The 19,866-nt window shown below is 45.3% G+C and overlaps 1 protein-coding gene across 2 annotated transcripts in view; it reads right to left on the bottom strand.

Annotated features, from left to right (window-relative positions):
- SCHIP1 (schwannomin interacting protein 1) overlaps nucleotides 1-19,866 on the bottom strand; it is an 821,995-nt gene that overhangs the window by 479,937 nt on the left and 322,192 nt on the right. For both annotated transcript variants that reach the window (XM_063916148.1, XM_063916147.1), the window contains exon 4: nucleotides 8,922-9,072. In XM_063916148.1, the coding sequence (XP_063772218.1) occupies nucleotides 8,922-9,072 (151 nt within the window). The remainder of the gene's footprint in view (nucleotides 1-8,921; nucleotides 9,073-19,866) is intronic.

Below are 19,866 nucleotides of genomic sequence, written 5' to 3'. Positions count from 1 at the left end.
ATTATGCCGGAGTCTACTGCGAATGTACAGGTCTCCAGAAACATGGCGCCCGCCATGTTCCGGAGACAAAATCCGTAATGCACATGCGCGGCGACCATTGTGGAAGTGACTTTTTTGCCGCAACGGCTGCGGCGCCAGCCGCTGGACTCCAGAGAGGTATTCAAATATGGCTGCAATGGGTGCGATGTAGGCCCCCCTGGACTCAGAGGCCAGTGTGCACTGCACACATTGCACCCATGAAAGAAACACCTATGTATACATTGCTGTATGGAGAAGCACATGGCCATAGAAAGACTTTGATTGTGCACCAGATCAGAGCTACAGCTTTTGGTTCTCATCCTATCCATTAAATACCCACCTGCAAATTTCATAAAAAACATTCTTAATGTCACTCACTCAGGGAGGGATGTATCAAGCATCGCATTGTTAATGTGATACATCCCACCGTTTGCTGAATGCATAGTGGTGATAATTAATGCTGTATGCATGAACAATTGCAATAAAAAATTTAAAGGACAGTTCTTCTGATAAGAGCTGTCCTTTGCTTACTGAGGACTTCCGGGTCTACAGTATGTTTATTTCTGAGGGGAAGTCTATAAGAAGAAGCCCATAGGCTTCTATAGGCTACACCACTTATAGATGGCACTGAGTTTAGCTTTCTGGAGCTTGTTGCATAACGGCACTTTCCAGCCCCTTAGAATTCTATGGGGACTGCAGTGCCATCTTACATTTAATTAAATATCTTAACAATAAATGAATTGCCAACTTGTCAAGGTGTACAGTGATAATTTCATGTCACGGGAACAGGTTTGGGTTTGGTGCACTGCCTGTGGTGAACGTGCTTGGATGACCGGATCGCTGCTCATCTTGAATGTGTGTCCTGCTGTAATTAAAGCAATGCACCAAACCCAAACCTGTTTCCATGACATGACGTTATCACTGTACACCTCAACAAGTTGACAATGAATTTCAGCTACTGATGTGCCCTTTAGATGCTGAAATCTGATCACACTACGCACCTCAATGTTTGACCATGTTTCCCCCACCCCGCCATCTTACAGTTGATGTTGGGACAGTATGACTGATATGAGGCGCAGTGTAATGGCCGTGAGGGGAAGCAGTGGTCTAACTGCTCTGGCGGGAACATCTCGTGAAATATGAAATAGAGAACATTTCACACGAGAGAGAGTTTGCTACCTTAGTTATTGAACCACCCTCGTAGAAGCAGGTGCTGTCTATTCTTTTCATTTTATAAAGTAGAAGGGCAAATAATGTAATGTGGCAACCTTCCAACAATGTGAAATTCTAAACCGGGACACATACAAAAAGGGGCATGGCTGTGTTGGCTGACATTTGTTGTCTGTCAATTTGGGTGGAAAGATGCTCGATTATAACATTGGAGTGCTATTAATTTAATGTTTGGGCTAGTTGGAGTGTCCACTTATTACTTGACTTTACAGGAAGTCAACAGACATATAACCTTTTTTTTTTTTTTTTCAAACAAGGCCCCAACTCTACAGGGACTGGCCAAGCAGCAACAGAGCCTCACACATCAGTAGCAGCAGAGAGCCACAGCTGCAAGTACAGGTTGAGAAAAGAAGCCCAATTTCATGCCTTCATTCAGTCATTCATTCCCACTCTACCCTATGTTCTAACATAGAAACAACCACCATTCTTCCCTAGTCACATAAGAGCTACCGAGATATGGGGTGTTACATACGGGGTAGGAGAGTGTGGAAAGGTTGGTGCACAATGTGAAACAGGACTAGGGAAGAGGTGCATACAACAGTATAACCGTCCAAGGCAAGAGGTGATAATATAAAAACGAGGTTTATCAATATCATATATGTGTGTGTGTGTGTGTGTGTCACGACTACACGTGTGTCAAACATACATTAGGTGTTACGTGGCATGCTAGGATCGTGCATTTCGGTTGGGTGAGGGTCTATGGTGTACTAAAGCCCAGAGCCCCAGATCATCCTCATTCATGGCTGAGAGAGGAAATGAATTAACGTATCTTAATATAAACAGCTACAAATAGCTAAAGTCCTAAGACTCACAAGAGACGCATTGTGGATATAAGGGTTCAGCAGACATTGGGCCTAATTCATATTTCTATGCACATGCTTTAATTTTCTTGGCTTCACAGCTGCTGATGTTAGCAAGTGAAGCTGCCACCCAGGAATGAAAAGTGACACCAAAGCCATCACAAACTCATTCGCAATTGCGTACACATTCACTGTCTACAGGCAAGAACAAGGAACATCAGGTCTAAGGGTTGGTCTATGCCTACACAGACTAGACTTGGCATTAGCGATGCAGGTGCCATGTTTTTGTACATACAAGCCACCAGCTGATGGCAGATATATGCCCCGATAACAGCAATGACACGCCTGCGTTTTCTCAACCACTCCTCATTAACATCTCCAAACGGTCACTTCCTGTCAATCGCTTTCCCATGAAATCCTCAATGCAAGCGGGATTGCAGCGGCACCTTGACACATGCACAGTGAGATAGCAGACCAGCGCAGTCTGACGGTAATCGCTCACTTGCATGAACGTCAGCCATATTGTAAAAACATGAATTAAGCCCATTGCCCTTTTTCTTGAGTAGCATCCCACTCAGTCCTTTACCAGCTCTAATCTCATTTTATAAACCCACAGACATGACCTTTATTAATGCCGGATGTTTGCGCTATTTTTTTCTGATGTGCCAATTCTCCTGTGGATGTTATTTATTTGGTAAGATTTTGGGACAAATGCTTACATTATTCACGGACGGCAAAAATCTTTCATTAATATGATTTATCTATTACTTTAATTATTATTATTTGAGGGGTATAGTAATGATGTTCATTTACAGTAATTGGAAAGGTTTTGCCAAATGCTAGGAGAAAATCCTGAATCTCACTCTCATCTTTCTCTAATCATTAGAGAGCAAGAGCTGGTGAGATATTTCCAGCAGCAACATCAGGGAAAAAGACTCATTTTGACTTGTTGTTCTCACTCTCTGTAGTGATCACAGCTAATGAAAGCAGTGGCAGCAGAGGTCTGCTCTTTACTCATTACATTTTCTGCCAATAACCTGTTAGTGGAGACATAAATGGATGGGAGACCGCCTAAGCAACAGTGTGTAACCAGGCATTGCAGGCAAGGTTAGATGACACCTAAATAGCTATGATTATGTCTATTATATTAGTAAAACTAAACGATAAAATGTAACTTTTTATTTTTTCTTTGGAATGGTTTTTAAACATTCTTTAAGGGAAGGTAATAGGCAACGTTGCCATAAGATTTAAAGAAACAACATTTTAATAGGTAAAACAAGTATGCATTTGGCTATAAAAAATATTGCTGCTTTACATTATGTGTCCAAATCTTCACTTTTGCAAACCTGGGGCCTAATTCAGGTTGGATCGCAATCATGATCCAACCGGAATTTCTGCGTCCTGCACCCGCATTTACTGCAGGTGACCCACAATAAATGCGAATGCCTCTGCCTGATTGACAGGCAGAGGCGTTTGTGGGGTAGGAGGGGAACGGCAACGCTCTGTTTCCAAGACGGAGCGTTGCGGGGGCAGCGGAAGGGAGACGGGGGCGGTGGCTTCCGAATGGGCGGCTGTGTGACATCTCATGCAGCCGCTCTAATCAAAAAGATAGCGGTGGGCCTCCTGCCGGTGCAGCCAGGCTGCGCCAGCAGGAGCCATCCACAATTTGATCAATCATGCTGAAACTGCAGTGCGATCGCAATTTCAGCGTGATTGCAGTGGTTGGGCAGTGGTCTGCATGTTGGACAGCCTTGTCTTGCAATGGGCGGCCCCCAGCATGCAAGCAAAAGGATTGTAAATTCTGCTGTTTAGCAGAATTTACAATCCTTACTGAATAGGGTCCTTGGACCCTATTACATTCCCTCTGTATTTTTTTTCTCAGTGACTTTAGAAATGCTGAATCTTAGACCATTTGTAGTATATATAAGATGACATGCACAGATACTATGTTTTTTACATTTATGGCTCAATCTGTGTAATATGATACAAAAGTGGCCAGATTGGACAGGTGTTATTATTTTGGTCCTTGGACCAAGCATCAGGCTCACATGGTGCCCGGACGGTGCAGTCAGACAGTGCTGCACACATCTAGAGATTGCAGTCGTCTGCCAACTGCAACTATCTTGGTGAGTGACCATCTTACGCTGAATAGCCAAGGATAATACAAAAAATATTTGTAGTTGTTTGCTAAGTAAATTGTCAGTGCAATAATATAATCCATAACTGCTTGTGTAATTTAAGGGGGGTACTCACTGAGCGATAATCTAAGCAATCTGACTAGATTGCTTAGATTTTAAGCATGATCGCTCCGTGTGTACCCCCTACAGCGATAGAGATGCACAGCCCCGCGTATCGCCATCGCTGGTGCTAGATTGGCCAATCTGGGTGAAATGAGCGCCCCCCCCCCCCCCCCCCCCCCCCCATCTACCCCTGCACGCTCAGCACACATCGCACTGTGCTGAGCGGGGGGAGGGATGTGTGCTGTGCGGTATCATGAATAAGCATCGCGCCGGGCAGTTAAGTCGGAGAATGCCCGTTCTCACAACAAATCAGAATATGGGCCTTAAATGCATAAGATAATGATGAAATAAGATCAATCAAATCGGAAATCTGGATTGCTTTGTTTGGAATAGATTGGTATACAGCTCAATTGTAAGCAACTCATGTATAGATGATTCACCACCTGACGGGGCATGTCTCGTGGTACAGTATCCTCGAACTTCAGAGGGCAAGTCCAATTGCACCACATTATCCGGATCCCACAACATTGTATTAAAGTGTAGTTGTGGTGCAGTTTGTAGTGAATTAGATGATTAATGCTACATGTGATAGGTGCTCGATCGCACAGCTCATCCAAAATAATCTTCTCTTCTTTGGTTATAGGGAGTCAAACACACTGTAATTCATTTATTTTCCATGACTAGGGAGAATGTATTTTAACCCCACCTACGTTTGTGTTTCCCTGTCTACAGTTTATTTGGCCCAACCTACATGAAGCCACTGTAATATTTTTTTTACAGGGCTGCTTTAAATTCTCAGGGTCTGATTCAGAGATGATCGCTACACCAATTCTTTCGCAAATGGCTGATGTTTAATGACTGCACAAGAGTATGGTTTTGTGACGGTGGCTGCAGTGTGGATTTATTTGCAGAGTGATTGACGGTCAAAGACCATCTTTGGGCAGTAGCAATGGGGTCGTGAGTAAAACACAGATTTGTCACGTAGGGGGCATCACAACCAACAAAATGATCACAAATGGGAGTCAATTCAATTTGACGACAGTTGAATAGCACCGGGAATTAGCTCCCGGCGCTATTCAGTACAGCGCCATCTGACACTTAATTGTCGGGATCTCTGCTCGCACCCCCAGGGGGTGTGAGCAAAAATCCGACAATAGTGCTGGCGCGCGGCCGGCGCGATGCTGATACTGTCATGAATCAGCATCGCGCCGGGCAGTTAAGTCGGAGAATGCCCGTTCTCACGACAAATCAACCTGTTAAGTTCAGGAGAACGGGCATTCGCCGACTTAACATTGAGCAGAATTCAATAGCGCCGGGAATTAATTCCCAGCGCTATTCAACTGTCGGCAAATTGAATTGACCCTATGGAGTCCAAATGGCTCCACCCTTTTAGTTGCGATGGCTATTCTTCGTGATCAAAAGGGGTTACTTAGAAGTTTGCTGATCAACCGATGTGCATCTAATAAAATGTCTCAGTAAAAATTCCAATTTGAGAACTTCGTACGGGTTCTCAGCTGCGACTGCATTTGCGACTGTCTCTGTATCAGGACTTCAGTCCGCCCCTGAACACAGGAGTCCTATAATTACTTGTAATTCAGATGTAACTAATGAAATTGTCTTCTCCACTTCTATTGTTTTGACTTCATCATCTATTTGTGAATGAATGTGCTACTCCTCAACCTTATTTACCAGTACATATACAGAAAGGAAAAAAACTTAACACGTATTTTATTGAAATGTTACAAATGGATGTTTAGCAATTTTTATTAGTAAACCAGATGCGTATGTTATTGTTCTCTAACGACATATATATTAAGATAGTTCCTGATTTGAATGTGTGTGGTCGCAATTGATGTGTTTTTAAGGAAAGGGAATAGCGGCTATGATTTGTAATGCAACTGCAACCAACTCTTCATCAGGCTCTTTGTGACAAATTTATCACAATCTGCTTTTTTAATGTAGATGTGATAAATATTGTAAGTTTATATTCGCAATGTGAAAAGTAATATTTTCCAAAAAGTTCTTGCCTGGGGACGGACTCTGATAAGAGCCTATCCCATCAAAGAGCTGGAAGCAGAGTGATAAGTTACACTATCACTCTGCTTCCTGGTTCCGTGTCTGTTCATGTACTGCACATGTGCGGTGAATGGCCAGCACATGCGTCAGTGGTGGGCAACGGAGAGGGATCCAGAGGAACCCTCTTTAAAAGAATTTGCAGAACAGCAGCCCATAGGCTATTATAGGCTAACACCATCTGCTACTGGGCTAAGTTTCGTCCAGCTACATAGCACATCCAACCAAATGAAGCTGATTAAGGCATAGTTAAATTTACATATTGCATATTTTTCTTATGTTTGATGCTTGTTGCATAACGTCCTATTGGGCATATTCATCACAATCCACATTTTTGAAGCGGATCTGAAATATATTTTACACCTAAATTTGCAAACTGAAAATGTAAATTTTCATTCAAACTCAGCAAAAAGCTCTTGCTAGGAGCCAGGCTCCTTTTGATGTAACCAATTTGAATGAGTGTTTTTGTCCATTTTCTGGCATTTGGGATCAAATGACCGATTGTCATTTGCTCCCATACATTACCATATTTTCGTCTCAACCATCCAAATACAATACTTGGATGGTTGGACAAATAGTCATTATGCTAAAACCTGTCTATCAGGCATTGGCTGCTAATGCACACGCAGGATGGGACCTGCGTGTGCACACTAGCGCCGCCAATGGGGTTATTGCAGTCATATCTATTAGCGATGCGACCTGAGTAACCCCATATACATGGGCGTAGCCAGAACTTTTTGGCACCATAGCAAAATTTTAAAGGGGCCCCTGTCCAGATGCTTCTAGAAAGACACCTCTACAGCAGTTGCTAATTTTGTGCCCTATAATAGTGCCCAAGTTCATTTTATGAACCATAGTAGTGCCTGTTAATGTTATGACCCATAGCAGTGCCCTAGTTCATGTTATGTCACATAATGGCTGCCAGTACACATTATGCACCACAATACCCACAATTCACATGACATATAGTGCCCAAGTTCATATTGTGCCACATTATAATGCCGTCCAGTTCATTTTATACCACATTACAATGAGCAGGTTCAGGGAGATAATAGATCTGTTATAGGCCCCAATGCAAAAGTATGTAAGGGCCACTATGTATCTAGCAATGGTGAAAAATGTATATAACGTATGTAACATTGACAAGGAGGGTGGGCACCTCCCAGCTCTGGGCTCCATAACACCTGCACCTATGGTAGCTACACCCTTGTATATAACACATGTAACTGTGACAGGGAAGGTGGCCGCTCTCAGCTCTGGGCCCCATAGCAGCTGCACTCACTGCACCTATGGTAGCTACACCCTGTATATATTATAATACATGTAAGTAACTGCGAGAGGGTTAGTGAGCCCCTCCCAGCTCTGGGCCCCATAGCAGCTGCACTCCCTGCACCTATGGTATCTACACCCTTGCATATGTAATTATTAAGCAGTTCTGGGAAGTAAGGGGATAAGGGGTACATTTTAATTCTTGTATGCGGTATCCATTCTTAAGTTTGAAATAACACCCTGCACCCTAACCAGTAATATGACAACCCACAAGTGAAATGCCACCTCTGTATAACTTTCTTACCATCTACAGTATATCCATCCTGTTTGAATATTTAGAAGTCTCTCTGACAAAAAAACAAAGCAGCCTCCAAGTTTTCCTGGTCATATCAATATAATGGTGACATTTCTGCTATTTTGGCCATGTATGTTTGGATATAGCAGTGGTTCCCAAACTGTGTGCTGTGGCACCCTGGGGTGCCTTGGGACACTTGTAAGGGTGCTTTGAATTGGTGGTCCAGAACCAATTTGAATTATTTATGGTCAGTGTAATAGGCAAAACCAGTGCTGGTGGCTGACAGTCATAAAACTTGTGGACAAACAGAAGCAAATCTTGTCCCTCACTACACACATGAACCAAAGGATGACATTTAAACACAAATTACTTGATTTAATATTTTTTTCTGAATTTCTCAATAAGAAACATTTGGCCTATGGGTGCAGTGAAAACAAATTCTGATCTCTAGGGCGTCGTGATTCAGAAAGGTTTGGGAACCACTGGTATATAGGTAATTAGAGCTGCAGCCAGGTGTGACCTGATCATGTTCCTGTGCACCTTTTCAAATGCCAATATTAATACTACAAGAGGAACATGATATCCCGTACTTAGATTATACCTATTGCGCTGCACCCGTACTTTGTAAGCGATTCCACAGTCTAGTGACTAAATAAAGTTCAATATGAAATAGCTAAGCATATTACCCTGCATAGGTTAGCTTCCACTCATTCAGCTTCCTTTTGTCATTGATATAATAGTCACACTTTATAAAGAAATATTCCTACTGCTGCTCATTGGAAATTAAAGTCTGTATAAACTGAGCCAACACCATTATACAGTATATTATTATTCTAATGATTAGGGGCCCTCTAGTGGTAACTGTATACAGTATATTATTATTATAATGAATAGGGGCCCTCTAGTGGTAACTGTAGACTATAACATTACAAGACAGAACAATGACATAATGATTGCAAAAGCATTAAAAGGAAATATTGAAATCACATCACTTACAGGAGTGCCGCCATCCGAAAATGTATTCATGCTGATAGAGCTGCTCATTTTGTCTGAGGACAGAGAGGATGGGGAAGGACTCCGCTTATCCATACATTGTGTGTTCAGGGAATCCTGACGCTGTAAGTAATCCCTCCATGCCCTCTGGATTCTAAAAAAAAATAAAAAAATAAATAAATTAATTAAAATTAAATTAATGTAAAAAAAATAATAATATATAAATATATACACATTAGTAATTTCTGAAAACTAATACAGGTGATGATTAAGGCAGTGGCGTAACTACTGCCCCCGCAGCCCTCGCGGTGGCTTGGGGGCGAGGGGCTGCGGGGGCGCCGCCACTGATTTAGAGCAGATTGACATGCGGACGAACGTCCGCTAGTCAATCTGTTGTCACTAGCCCCCCGCTGTGAAGTAGGGACACGGAGGGCACAGCGTGCGCCTCTCCTGTGTCCCTCTGAGTCTCCGGCGTGTCGGGGGGCGTGTCCTATGAAAAGGGGGCGTGGCTTCGCGGAGGACCCGCGATCGCGGGCCACGCCCCCGTTTCGTCACTGAGGGGGCATGCCCAGCGCTCTGTGAGCTGCTGGCATGCCCTCTCTCCCACTGTCTGCGCTGAATAGACGCTGTGCGCATGCGCACAGCGTCTATTCACTACTGCTCTGCTATGCAGAGCAGTGACTGTAGGAGCCTCCCAACTGCCCCCCCCATCGCGGGACACTGCGGGAGGTATGCATATATGGCACTGGGGGGGCACTGAGGGGGCATATATGGAACAGGGGGGGGGGCACTGAGGGGGCATATATGGCCTGAGGGGGCATATATGGCACTGGGGTGGCACTGAGGGGCATATATGGCACTGAGGGGGCATATATGGCACTGGGGGCATATATGGCACTGGGGGGGCACAGAGGGGTCATATATGGCACTGCGGGGGGCACTGAGGGGGCATATATGGCACTGAGGGGGCATGTATGGCCAGAGCCGGCCATAGGCATAGGCAAACTAGGCAATTGCCTAGGGCATTTGATATGCCTAGGGTCATCAGCAGCTTCTGCTGATTAAAATGATATGTGGCATGCCTATATTCTGTATGTAGCATTTCATATGCAGATACAGCCACAGTCTCACACAGTATATAGGCATGCTGCATATCATTTTAATCAGCAGAAGCTGCTTGTGCATCCTAGCCACATAGCAATGCAAATAAGATGCATTTTCACTAAAAAAGGTGCCCGACGTTAGCATTGAAGCAAGATTTATAAGGACACATCTGTATCCAAGCAGAGGCAGAGGTCACAGTGTTAGTGGAAGTGTGAGTGCTGTGTGCATGTGAGTGGGTTTGTTGTGCAGTAGTGTTCGGAATATGTGTAAGGAGCATTATGTGTGTCATGTAAAAATGCATTAATAATGTGCAACATATGTGTAATGGGTACTATGTGTGTTATTATGTGTATAAGGGCATTAACAATGTGCTGCATTTGTGTAACAGGGTACTACTGTATGTGTGTCATTATGTGTATAGGGGCACTAATAATGTGCAGCAAATGTGTAGGGGGCACTATGTGTGTCATTATGTGTATAAGGGCATTATTAATGTGCGGCATATGTGTAAGGGACATTATGTGTAAAAGGGCATTAATAAAGGTTGTCATAATGTGTAAGGCGCATTATGGGGGTAATTCCAAGTTGATCGCAGCAGGAAATTTTTTAGCAGTTGGGCAAAACCATGTGCACTGCAGGGGGGGGGGGGGAGGAATATAACATTTGCAGAGAGAGTTAGATTTGGGTGGGTTATTTTATTTCTGTGCAAGGTAAATACTGGCTGCTTTATTTTTACACTGCAAATTAGATTGCAGATTGAACACACCACACCCAAATCTAACTCTCTCTGCACATGTTACATCTGCCTCCCCTGCAGTGCACATGGTTTTGCCCAATTGCTAACAGAATTCCTGCTGCGATCAACTTGGAATTACCCCCTATGTTTATAAGGACATTAATAATGTGTCTCATATGTGGAAGGGGCATTACTGTGTGGAATTATGTGTATAAATGCATTACTAATGTGCGGCATTATGTATATAAGGTGCTCTACTATGTGGCGTTGCGTATAGAAAGGGCACTACTGTGTCATCTAATGTGAATAAAGAGCAATAGGGTGTGGTGTAATGTGAATAAGGAGCAATTCAGTGTGATGTAATGTGAATAAGGGGCTCTACTGTGAGGAGTAACGTTTAAGGTAAAGTGATACTACTGTGGGATGTAATATGAATTATGGACACTATCGCATGATCAAATGTGAATAAAGTTGCAGTACTGTGTGGCGTATTTGGAATTGGGGTTACTATTGTGTGGCCATGCCCCTTGCAAGCAAAAACACACCCCTTTTTGGGCTGTGCGTCAAATGTGCGAACTGTTCCTATTTAAAGTATAGGGGGTACAAACACCAAAATAAGGACTGCTATGGGCGAGGGGTGATGGTGCTGGGAAAGAGGTGCAAGGTCAGAGGTGGAACCAGCGGTTGTGCTAGGGGGCACCAGCCAAAATCTTGCCTAGGGCATCATATTGGTTAGGGCCGGCTCTGTATATGGCACTGGGGGGCACTGAGGGCATATATGGCACTGGGGGGCACTGAGGGGCATAGATGGCACTGAGGGGGCATATATGGCACTGGGGAGGCACTGAGGGGGCATATATGGCACTGAGGGGGCATATATGGCACTGGTGGGGCACTGAGGGGGCATATATGGCACTGGGGGGCACTGATGGGGCATATATGGCACTGGGGGGTACTGAGGGGGCATATATGGCACTGGGGGGCACTGAGGGGGCATATATGGCACTGGGGGGCACTGAGGGGGCATATATGGCACTGGGGGGGCACAGAGGGGTCATATATGGCACTGAGGGGGCATATATGGCACTGCGGGGGGCACTGAGGGGGCATATATGGCACTGAGGGGCACTGAGGGCATATATGGCACTGGAGGGCACTGAGGGGGCATAGATGGCACTGGGGGGCACTGAGGGGGCATATCTGGCACTGGGGAGACACTGAGGGGGCATATATGGCACTGAGGGGGCATATATGGCACTGGTGGGGCACTGAGGGGGCATATATGGCACTGGGGGGGCACTGAGGGGGCATATATGGCACTGGGGGGTACTGAGGGGGCATATATGGCACTGGGGGGCACTGAGGGGGCATATATGGCACTGGGGGGTACTGAGGGGGCATATATGGCACTGGGGGGTACTGAGGGGGCATATATGGCACTGGGGGGGCACAGAGGGGTCATATATGGCACTGAGGGGGCATATATGGCACTGCGGGGGGCACTGAGGGGGCATATATGGCACTGAGGGGGCATATATGGCACTGGGGGGCACTGAGGGCATATATGGCACTGGGGGGCACTGAGGGGGCATAGATGGCACTGGGGGGCACTGAGGGGGCATATATGGCACTGGGGAGGCACTGAGGGGGCATATATGGCACTGGTGGGGCACTGAGGGGGCATATATGGCACTGGTGGGGCACTGAGGGGGCATATATGGCACTGGGGGGGCACTGAGGGGGCATATATGGCACTGGGGGGTACTGAGGGGGCATATATGGCACTGGGGGGCACTGAGGGGGCATATATGGCACTGGGGAGGCACTGAGGGGGCATATATGGCACTGGGGGGGCACTGAGGGGGCATATATGGCACTGTATGTGTACCTGGCACATGGGGGGCTATATTTGGCACTGGGGGCACGTGAGCACCTGGCATTGTGGGGGAATATCTGGCACTGGGGGCATATGTGGCACTGGGGGGAGAGGCTATATTTGGCACTGGGGGCATGTGAGTACCTGGCACCGTGGGGGAATATCTGGCACTGAGGACATATGTGGCACTGGGAGCACAGCCCTAGCAACAAGCACTACCCCTAGCAATGAGCATGACACCCAGTGCATGAAACCCCTGGCAACGAGCATGACACCGAGTGCATGAAACACCTGGCAACGAGCATGACACCCTGAGCATGAAAACCCCTGGCACCGTGCATGGAGCCAAGAGCATGAAACCCCTGGCAACGAGCAGGTAATTTAAAAGTAATTAGAAGCCTTAATGTAGGACTTAATGTGTAATGGGCATTACGGTGTGTGGCATAATGTATCACGGACATTGCGGTGTGTGTCAGAATGTGTCACAGGCATTACGGTGTGTGGCAAACTATATCACGGGCATTGTGGTATGTGGTATAATGTCTCAGGGGCATTGCAGTGTGGCATAGGGTATAACGGGCATTGCGGTATGTGTCACAGGCATTACGGTGTATGGTATACTAGATCACGGGCATTGTGGTATGTGGTATAATGTCTCAGGGTCATTGCAGTGTGTGGCATAATGTATAATGGGCATTGCGGTGTGTGGCATAATGTGTCAGGCATTACGGTGTCTGTATACTATATCACGGGCATTGTGGTATGTGGTATAATGTCTTAGGGTCATTGCAGTGTGGCATAATGTATAACGGGCATTGCGGTGTGTGTCATAATGTATCACGGACATTGCGGTGTGTGGTATACTATATCATGGGCATTGTGGTATGTGGTATAATGTCTCAGGTTCATTGCAGTGTGTGTCATAATGTATCACGGACATTGCGGTGTGTGTCATAATGTATCACGGACATTGCGGTGTGTGGTATACTATATCATGGGCATTGTGGTATGTGCTATAATGTATCAGGGGCATTGCAGTGTGTAGCATAATGTATAACGGGCATTGCGATTCCTGTCATAATGTGTCACAGACATTACGGTGTGTGGCATAATGTGTCGGGGGCATTACGGTGTGTGCATATTGTGTCATGTGCATTATTGTGTGTGGCATAATGTCTGAGGGCCTTTGCAGTATGTGGCATAATGTATACTGGGCATTACTATAAGGAGGAAAAATGACAAATAATGGAAGGGGCATGAATCAGGATTATTTTTCTTTCCTGTGGTGGCTAACGTCTGGGCGTGCAGGTTGCAAAACTGGGGTATAAGGTAGTCTATTCCTGCTATGCCACGCCTCTTTATGCGAAGCCGCGCCCATTTAAACAAAACCACGCCCCTTTTTGGCGCCGCGCGCCTTCGGCGCGCACATGTTTATCCCTTTCCTAGTGCCAATTATGGGGGGGGGGGGGGCGCCGAAGAATTTTTTGGCTTGGGGGAGAAAAATTTCTAGTTACGCCACTGGATTAAGGGCAGACATACTGTATGCAGTTACAATACCGCCCGTCAGGATCCCGACAGGGGTACAATCCCGACCGGCGAGGTAGGTGATTCTTCCTCTGTGGGTATCCACGACACCCATAGAGGGAGAATAGATTGTGGGCCCGCAGCGCTTTCTAGCATTCGCCCCGCTGCTGCCGGCATTTTGGTGGACGGGATGCCGCTGTCGGTAATCGGTATAGTGACAGCTGGCATTCCGAACGCCAGGATCACATACCGAACCAAGACATACTGTATATCTTCTGATGTTTCATATACCAAAGATGGGCACTTCCTAATTGTTGTAAACAGATGTAACTTTGTCATCATTCATAGAGGGGTATCCTAATAGCCGCAATAACGCAGTTCTGTGATAAATTATAGCAATTGCGATAATTCAGTATCCAATTAGTGTCTATAAGTTATCAGAGATAAGTCTCCACAGGGTTTATTGTGGATTTCTCTTCACCATCTCCGAGCAGGTGATAAGTAGTGCAAAATCCCTATTTTAAAGGTAAATATGTCAGGAATTGGTTGAGAACCCCAGGGACACTACCCTGAATGACTAATTAGGCACTTAGAAATGTTTCATTATTTTTAATTGCCCAATAATGACATGTCAGTTTTGGGGTCAAAAATGCAAAGTCATGGAAACTGGGGTACAAGGTATTAGACAGGTATATTGGGGTGCTTTTCTTTATGAGTGGGACAAGTGTTTTTAGGCTTGCAGGTGGGAGTAATCAGTCCGTTTCCACTTTTTGTAAAAAGTCCCCTAAAATGACCCAAATATATACTTATACCCATTTACTTATCTCTGGTTTTGCCAGCTAGAATTATCGCGCAAATCCCATTATCTCCATTTTGGAATAGGATAGGTGCAATAGATGGGAGTGCTCAGGCTGCGATACGCAGATTTTTTGGGAGATAGGTGTAATAACATTAGCCGCGATCGCGGATTGCGTTATCACGGCTATTTGGATACCCCCATAGGCATCCTCACTCACCTCATAAAAAATGTTAGATATACACTTAGATGAAACACAGGCAGCTATAACCACCACATATTTACACTTCCATTAATGGGGAGTAAAAGAACAGTTGATTAATGCTGGAATAAATGGTACTCTCAGTAGCAAGAATGCATCCTCGGTTTTCAAGGCTGTGAGAAGCAAACGTGCACAATCTTTTATATGACGAGCAATATCACAAATCTTTACTGTTTGGCCCTTTGGGCAAGTTTCCCTCTGTTGGTGAGAAAATCTTTTAGAATGATCTGGTTTACTTGCAGCCATTTGATCTAAAATATGTCATGCTCTTAATCTAAGTAATAATAGATACAATATTACTAAACAAATATACAAAATTCTATTGCGCCAACTCCTTTGGCAAACATTACCACTGAATGTTGATCAAACCACACATAAGCTTGGAGGTATGCTGTCCCTTTCCTCTTTATGCTTCAACTGATGCATATTTTTGGCCTGTTGTGCATGTTAATTTCAGGTGATGCCACAACATACGTGTTTGGTTTAAGGATAACTCCACCCTAACCTGAATGTTCAATTAAGTGTGGAGTTCAATAAATTAATTAATACTTCTAAATAATACTTACCTTGGGTCTGGCATCCCTTCAGATCTGGCAAGTCATCCAATGTCGTTCAGCAATATCTTCCTTGCTCATTATACTTGTTCCTACAGTAAGGGATTTCTCTTAGAAAGTTATTTATCAATAGAAGAGACTTTCCATCATTGCATTTTTCAGAAATAGAAAATCTTCTGTCTCCACTATTTAACAATAAGATGTCACCGGAGAAGCTGAGTGATGCTTTCCCATCAGAGGTAAGCGAAGACTTATCTTTTTGCCAACTGGTATGGCTGCTTCTATGCATACATGACTGGTGTCATGCCAGGTCAATCATATGCACTGCACTGAAAGCCTGATCCAGTGCAGTCTCACAAAATGCAAAATAGTAAATAAAATTGTATTTAAAAAATAGGATTTTGGTACCTACCGGTAAATCCTTTTCTCTTAGTCCGTAGAGGATGCTGGGGACTCCAAAAGGACCATGGGGTATAGACGGATCCGCAGGAGCTTGGGCACACTATACAGACTTAAACTGGGTGTGAACCGGCTCCTCCCTCTATGCCCCTCCTCCAGACCTCAGTTAGAAAACTGTGCCCAGGAGAGATGGACATTTCGAGGAAAGAATTTATCGTTATAAACACGGTGAGTGTCATACCAGCTCACACCTCAAACACACCGTAGAGCGTGGCATTCAGTAGAATACCAGCCGACGGCATAAACAAAACACAGCCAGATGCTGAATATGTAACACAAACCGTGTGTCCACATAAGCAAAAATAAGACCCCGCATGCCATGACATGAACAACGGTAGCAACCGCCTGACAGAAAAGACACCACCAGGGTGTAACCAAAAGCAATAACTGCAGACACAGTACGCACTGGGATGGGCGCCCAGCATCCTCTACGGACTAAGAGAAAAGAATTTACCGGTAGGTACCAAAATCCTATTTTCTCATACGTCCTACAGGATGCTGGGGACTCCAAAAGGACCATGGAGTTTATACCAAAGCTCCAAAACGGGCGGTAGAGTGCGGACGACTCTGCAGTACCGAATGAGCAAACAAAGGTCCTCAAAAACAGGGCATCAAACTTGTAGAGCATAGCAAAAGCGTTTGATCCCAGAATCCGCTCGGCAAAGTTGAACCGCCGAGACTCCTCGGGCATCCGCCCAAGAAGAGCCCATCTTTCCATTAGAATGGGCTTCCACCGACTTCGGTAACGGCAATCCAGCCGTAGAACGAACATGCCAAACCGTATCACAGATTCAGCGTGTAACAGACTGCAGAACGCAGTCTCCCAAACCATGTTGGGAACATACCAGACAAATATAGCCTCTGTTTCTCCAAACTGAGCCAAAATTGGCGACCTACATACTCAAATCCCTGGCTAGATCGAGGGAATTCGAATCAGCTAATGCCTAATTAACCACCGGCATCAAAATAGGCAGATTTCTGCAAAACCCAGAAACCACTCTTGGTAGAACTACCAACTGAGTACTCAATTCCTCTCTATCCACCTGAAAGATCAAACAAGGCACTTGTAAGACAAAAACCACCACTTCCGACACCCGCCTTGCGGACGTCAAAGCCAATAGCATGACCACTTTCCAAGAGAGAAATCTTGTAAAGAAACTTATTTAGCTTGCATCCACACCGGCTAGTAACGTATGGATAAGCACGACCTAGCTGAAAGTCTGCCATAGGAGCCTTCCTGGATACACACCAAGACCCATAACTACTCCAACTACGGTGGTAACGCTTTACCGTTAGTATTCTCCTAGCCTGAAGAATTGAGGAAACGACTTCACTGGGAACACCCTTCGGCTTAGGATATGGCATTCAATCGCCCCGCCGTCAGACGCATCCACGGTAAGTCATGATACACGCCCTGATCTTGTTATAACATAACCTCACGTAGAGGAAGAGGGTAGTAATCTTCTATGAGTAAACCATGAAAAACTGGATAGCCAACCCTCGCTGGCTAGACCGGATTCAAGAGGATCACCGGAACCTTTGATTCTCTTATGCTTACCATCGTCCGAAAAGTGAAAGCGGAGAGGCCACATAGACCGACTAAAAACACCCACGGTGTCACGAGGATGGCCACTGCTATATCTTGAGTGTCCCTTGACCTGGAACAATCTCCCTGAGGCCTCTCGTTGAGGCGAGACGTCAACATGTCCAATTGCGACACTCCTCAAAGACTTGGCACGTCTAGGAAAACTTCTCGATGACGACTGAAATTTTTTTTATTTTTATTTTTTCGGCTGGATATCGCGTCAGCAGAGGAAATCTATTTCACCGTCATTTAGCTCCGTAATGAAGACTGCTAACATAACGTTTACCAGACTTCCCACTCAACTGCAACTGTGCATCTTCCGCCTTTGCTCCTTGTTCCGCCATAGCGGCTTACCTACGCCCCTGCTGACAAGTCGTCTGGCAGAACTAACACGGGCAGAACACGAAGAATACGTTCGTCGCAAATAGCTCTTAATTCAAGAAAGCTTATAACAGACAAGCTTCCCAACTTGACCTTATCCCTGGAAATACGTCCCTTGCAAAGGACTGCTCCCCAGCTTCGGAGACCTGTATGTACGGACACCAGGATCTAAACCTGGATCCCGAACCTTCATTCCTCTAGAAGGAGAGAACCGAGCCGACACCACAGGAGCGATGTCCTGGCCGTTAGGATTATATTCCGGTGCATGCGCATGTGAGACCCGGAACACACTTCCAACTGATCCCTTGAACACCACTCTGGTATTAGACCTGCTCACCGAAAAAGGCCTCTTAGGCCGCACCCATCTGTTTTATTAATAGAACATATTGATGAGGTGTCACCTCAAAGCCGATCCAACTCTGGATCCTCAGACCTCTTTCCACAGGAAAAACACCGAACCTTAACCGTCAGTAGCTACTCTGATACCCACTTTCAACCTCTGCGTCGTTGGGAACAACTGTCAATCCCTGTGCCGAAGAACAGTCAGAGAGAAACAACGATTTGCACCTTTATACAGGGACAATCAGACAATGTCCTGAACCTGACGCACCTCTGTATGGCGTCGCATAATACCTCCCCTTCCAGAGGGGAACGGCAAGATCTATTAGAAAAACAGTAAGGGGAAACAACCGTAAGTCAGAATGTTCCCCTTTTGATTCTATAAATAACTCACAGGTCCTAGTCTATTCCTGGACTAACTGAAAATTAGTAGACGAGTGCTCACCGAAGTGAGGACCAGCCCGATAGACTCAGCGACAAGTGGTGGATGTAGTGGAAACAGAAAACGACATCCACTTCTGCTAACCTAACAAGGCTGCAGAACACTTACCTTTTCACCTTCCACTGTCTGCACAGAAAAGGAAAAAAAGAACGGTATTGAACCGGTTAAGACGACTGCATCCCACAAAAGAATGCGTCACCAACCGTTGCGAAGGAGGCTAACTCACGAAGTTAGACTTACCAGTGGTATCTGCCGAGACTGACTGACCATAGGCCACACCAAACAGCTGTATATCTCCCACCAGCATCTCCCGGAGACATCCTCCGCATTTTTCCGGTCACACCTCCTGCTGTCACATGGCAGCCTGCTGTAATGTTATACGGTAGAATAAACATAGGCAAGCCTACCCACTCTGGGTAGGGTAATTTTGTCGGATGCCTACCCGAACACCACACTCCCTCAAGTGCATACAGTGCAAATAAGGTCAAAGTATAGAAATAAAATTTCACTTAGCTGCCTGTGTATGATCCTTTGCGACCGGGCACTGCGTCGACCAGGAGTTGACTGTCATGATTTTCTCTCCGCGTTGTGAAGAGAAGAATATTTGGACTCCTTTAGAGGATCGAAACCAACTCTTCCCGGCCAATCTAGAGCTTAAGCAACAGAGCGATCAGCCCATGATAAGAATACCATTATTTCAGCATTCATGGATATACATCATGTAATACACAATAAAACACATATATCCTAACCATGCATATATAACCTATATCTACATATATATACACATATAGGCCCTCATTCCGAGTTGTTCGCTCGCAAGCTGTTTTTAGCAGATTTACTCACGCTAAGCCGCCGCCTACTGGGAGTGAATCTTAGCATCTTAAAAT

Source organism: Pseudophryne corroboree, chromosome 4 (genome assembly GCF_028390025.1).
Source record: "Pseudophryne corroboree isolate aPseCor3 chromosome 4, aPseCor3.hap2, whole genome shotgun sequence".
NCBI classification, from domain to species: Eukaryota; Metazoa; Chordata; class Amphibia; order Anura; family Myobatrachidae; genus Pseudophryne; species Pseudophryne corroboree.
Note: the sequence above shows the minus strand (reverse complement) of the source record. Positions and strands in the feature narration are given on the sequence as shown.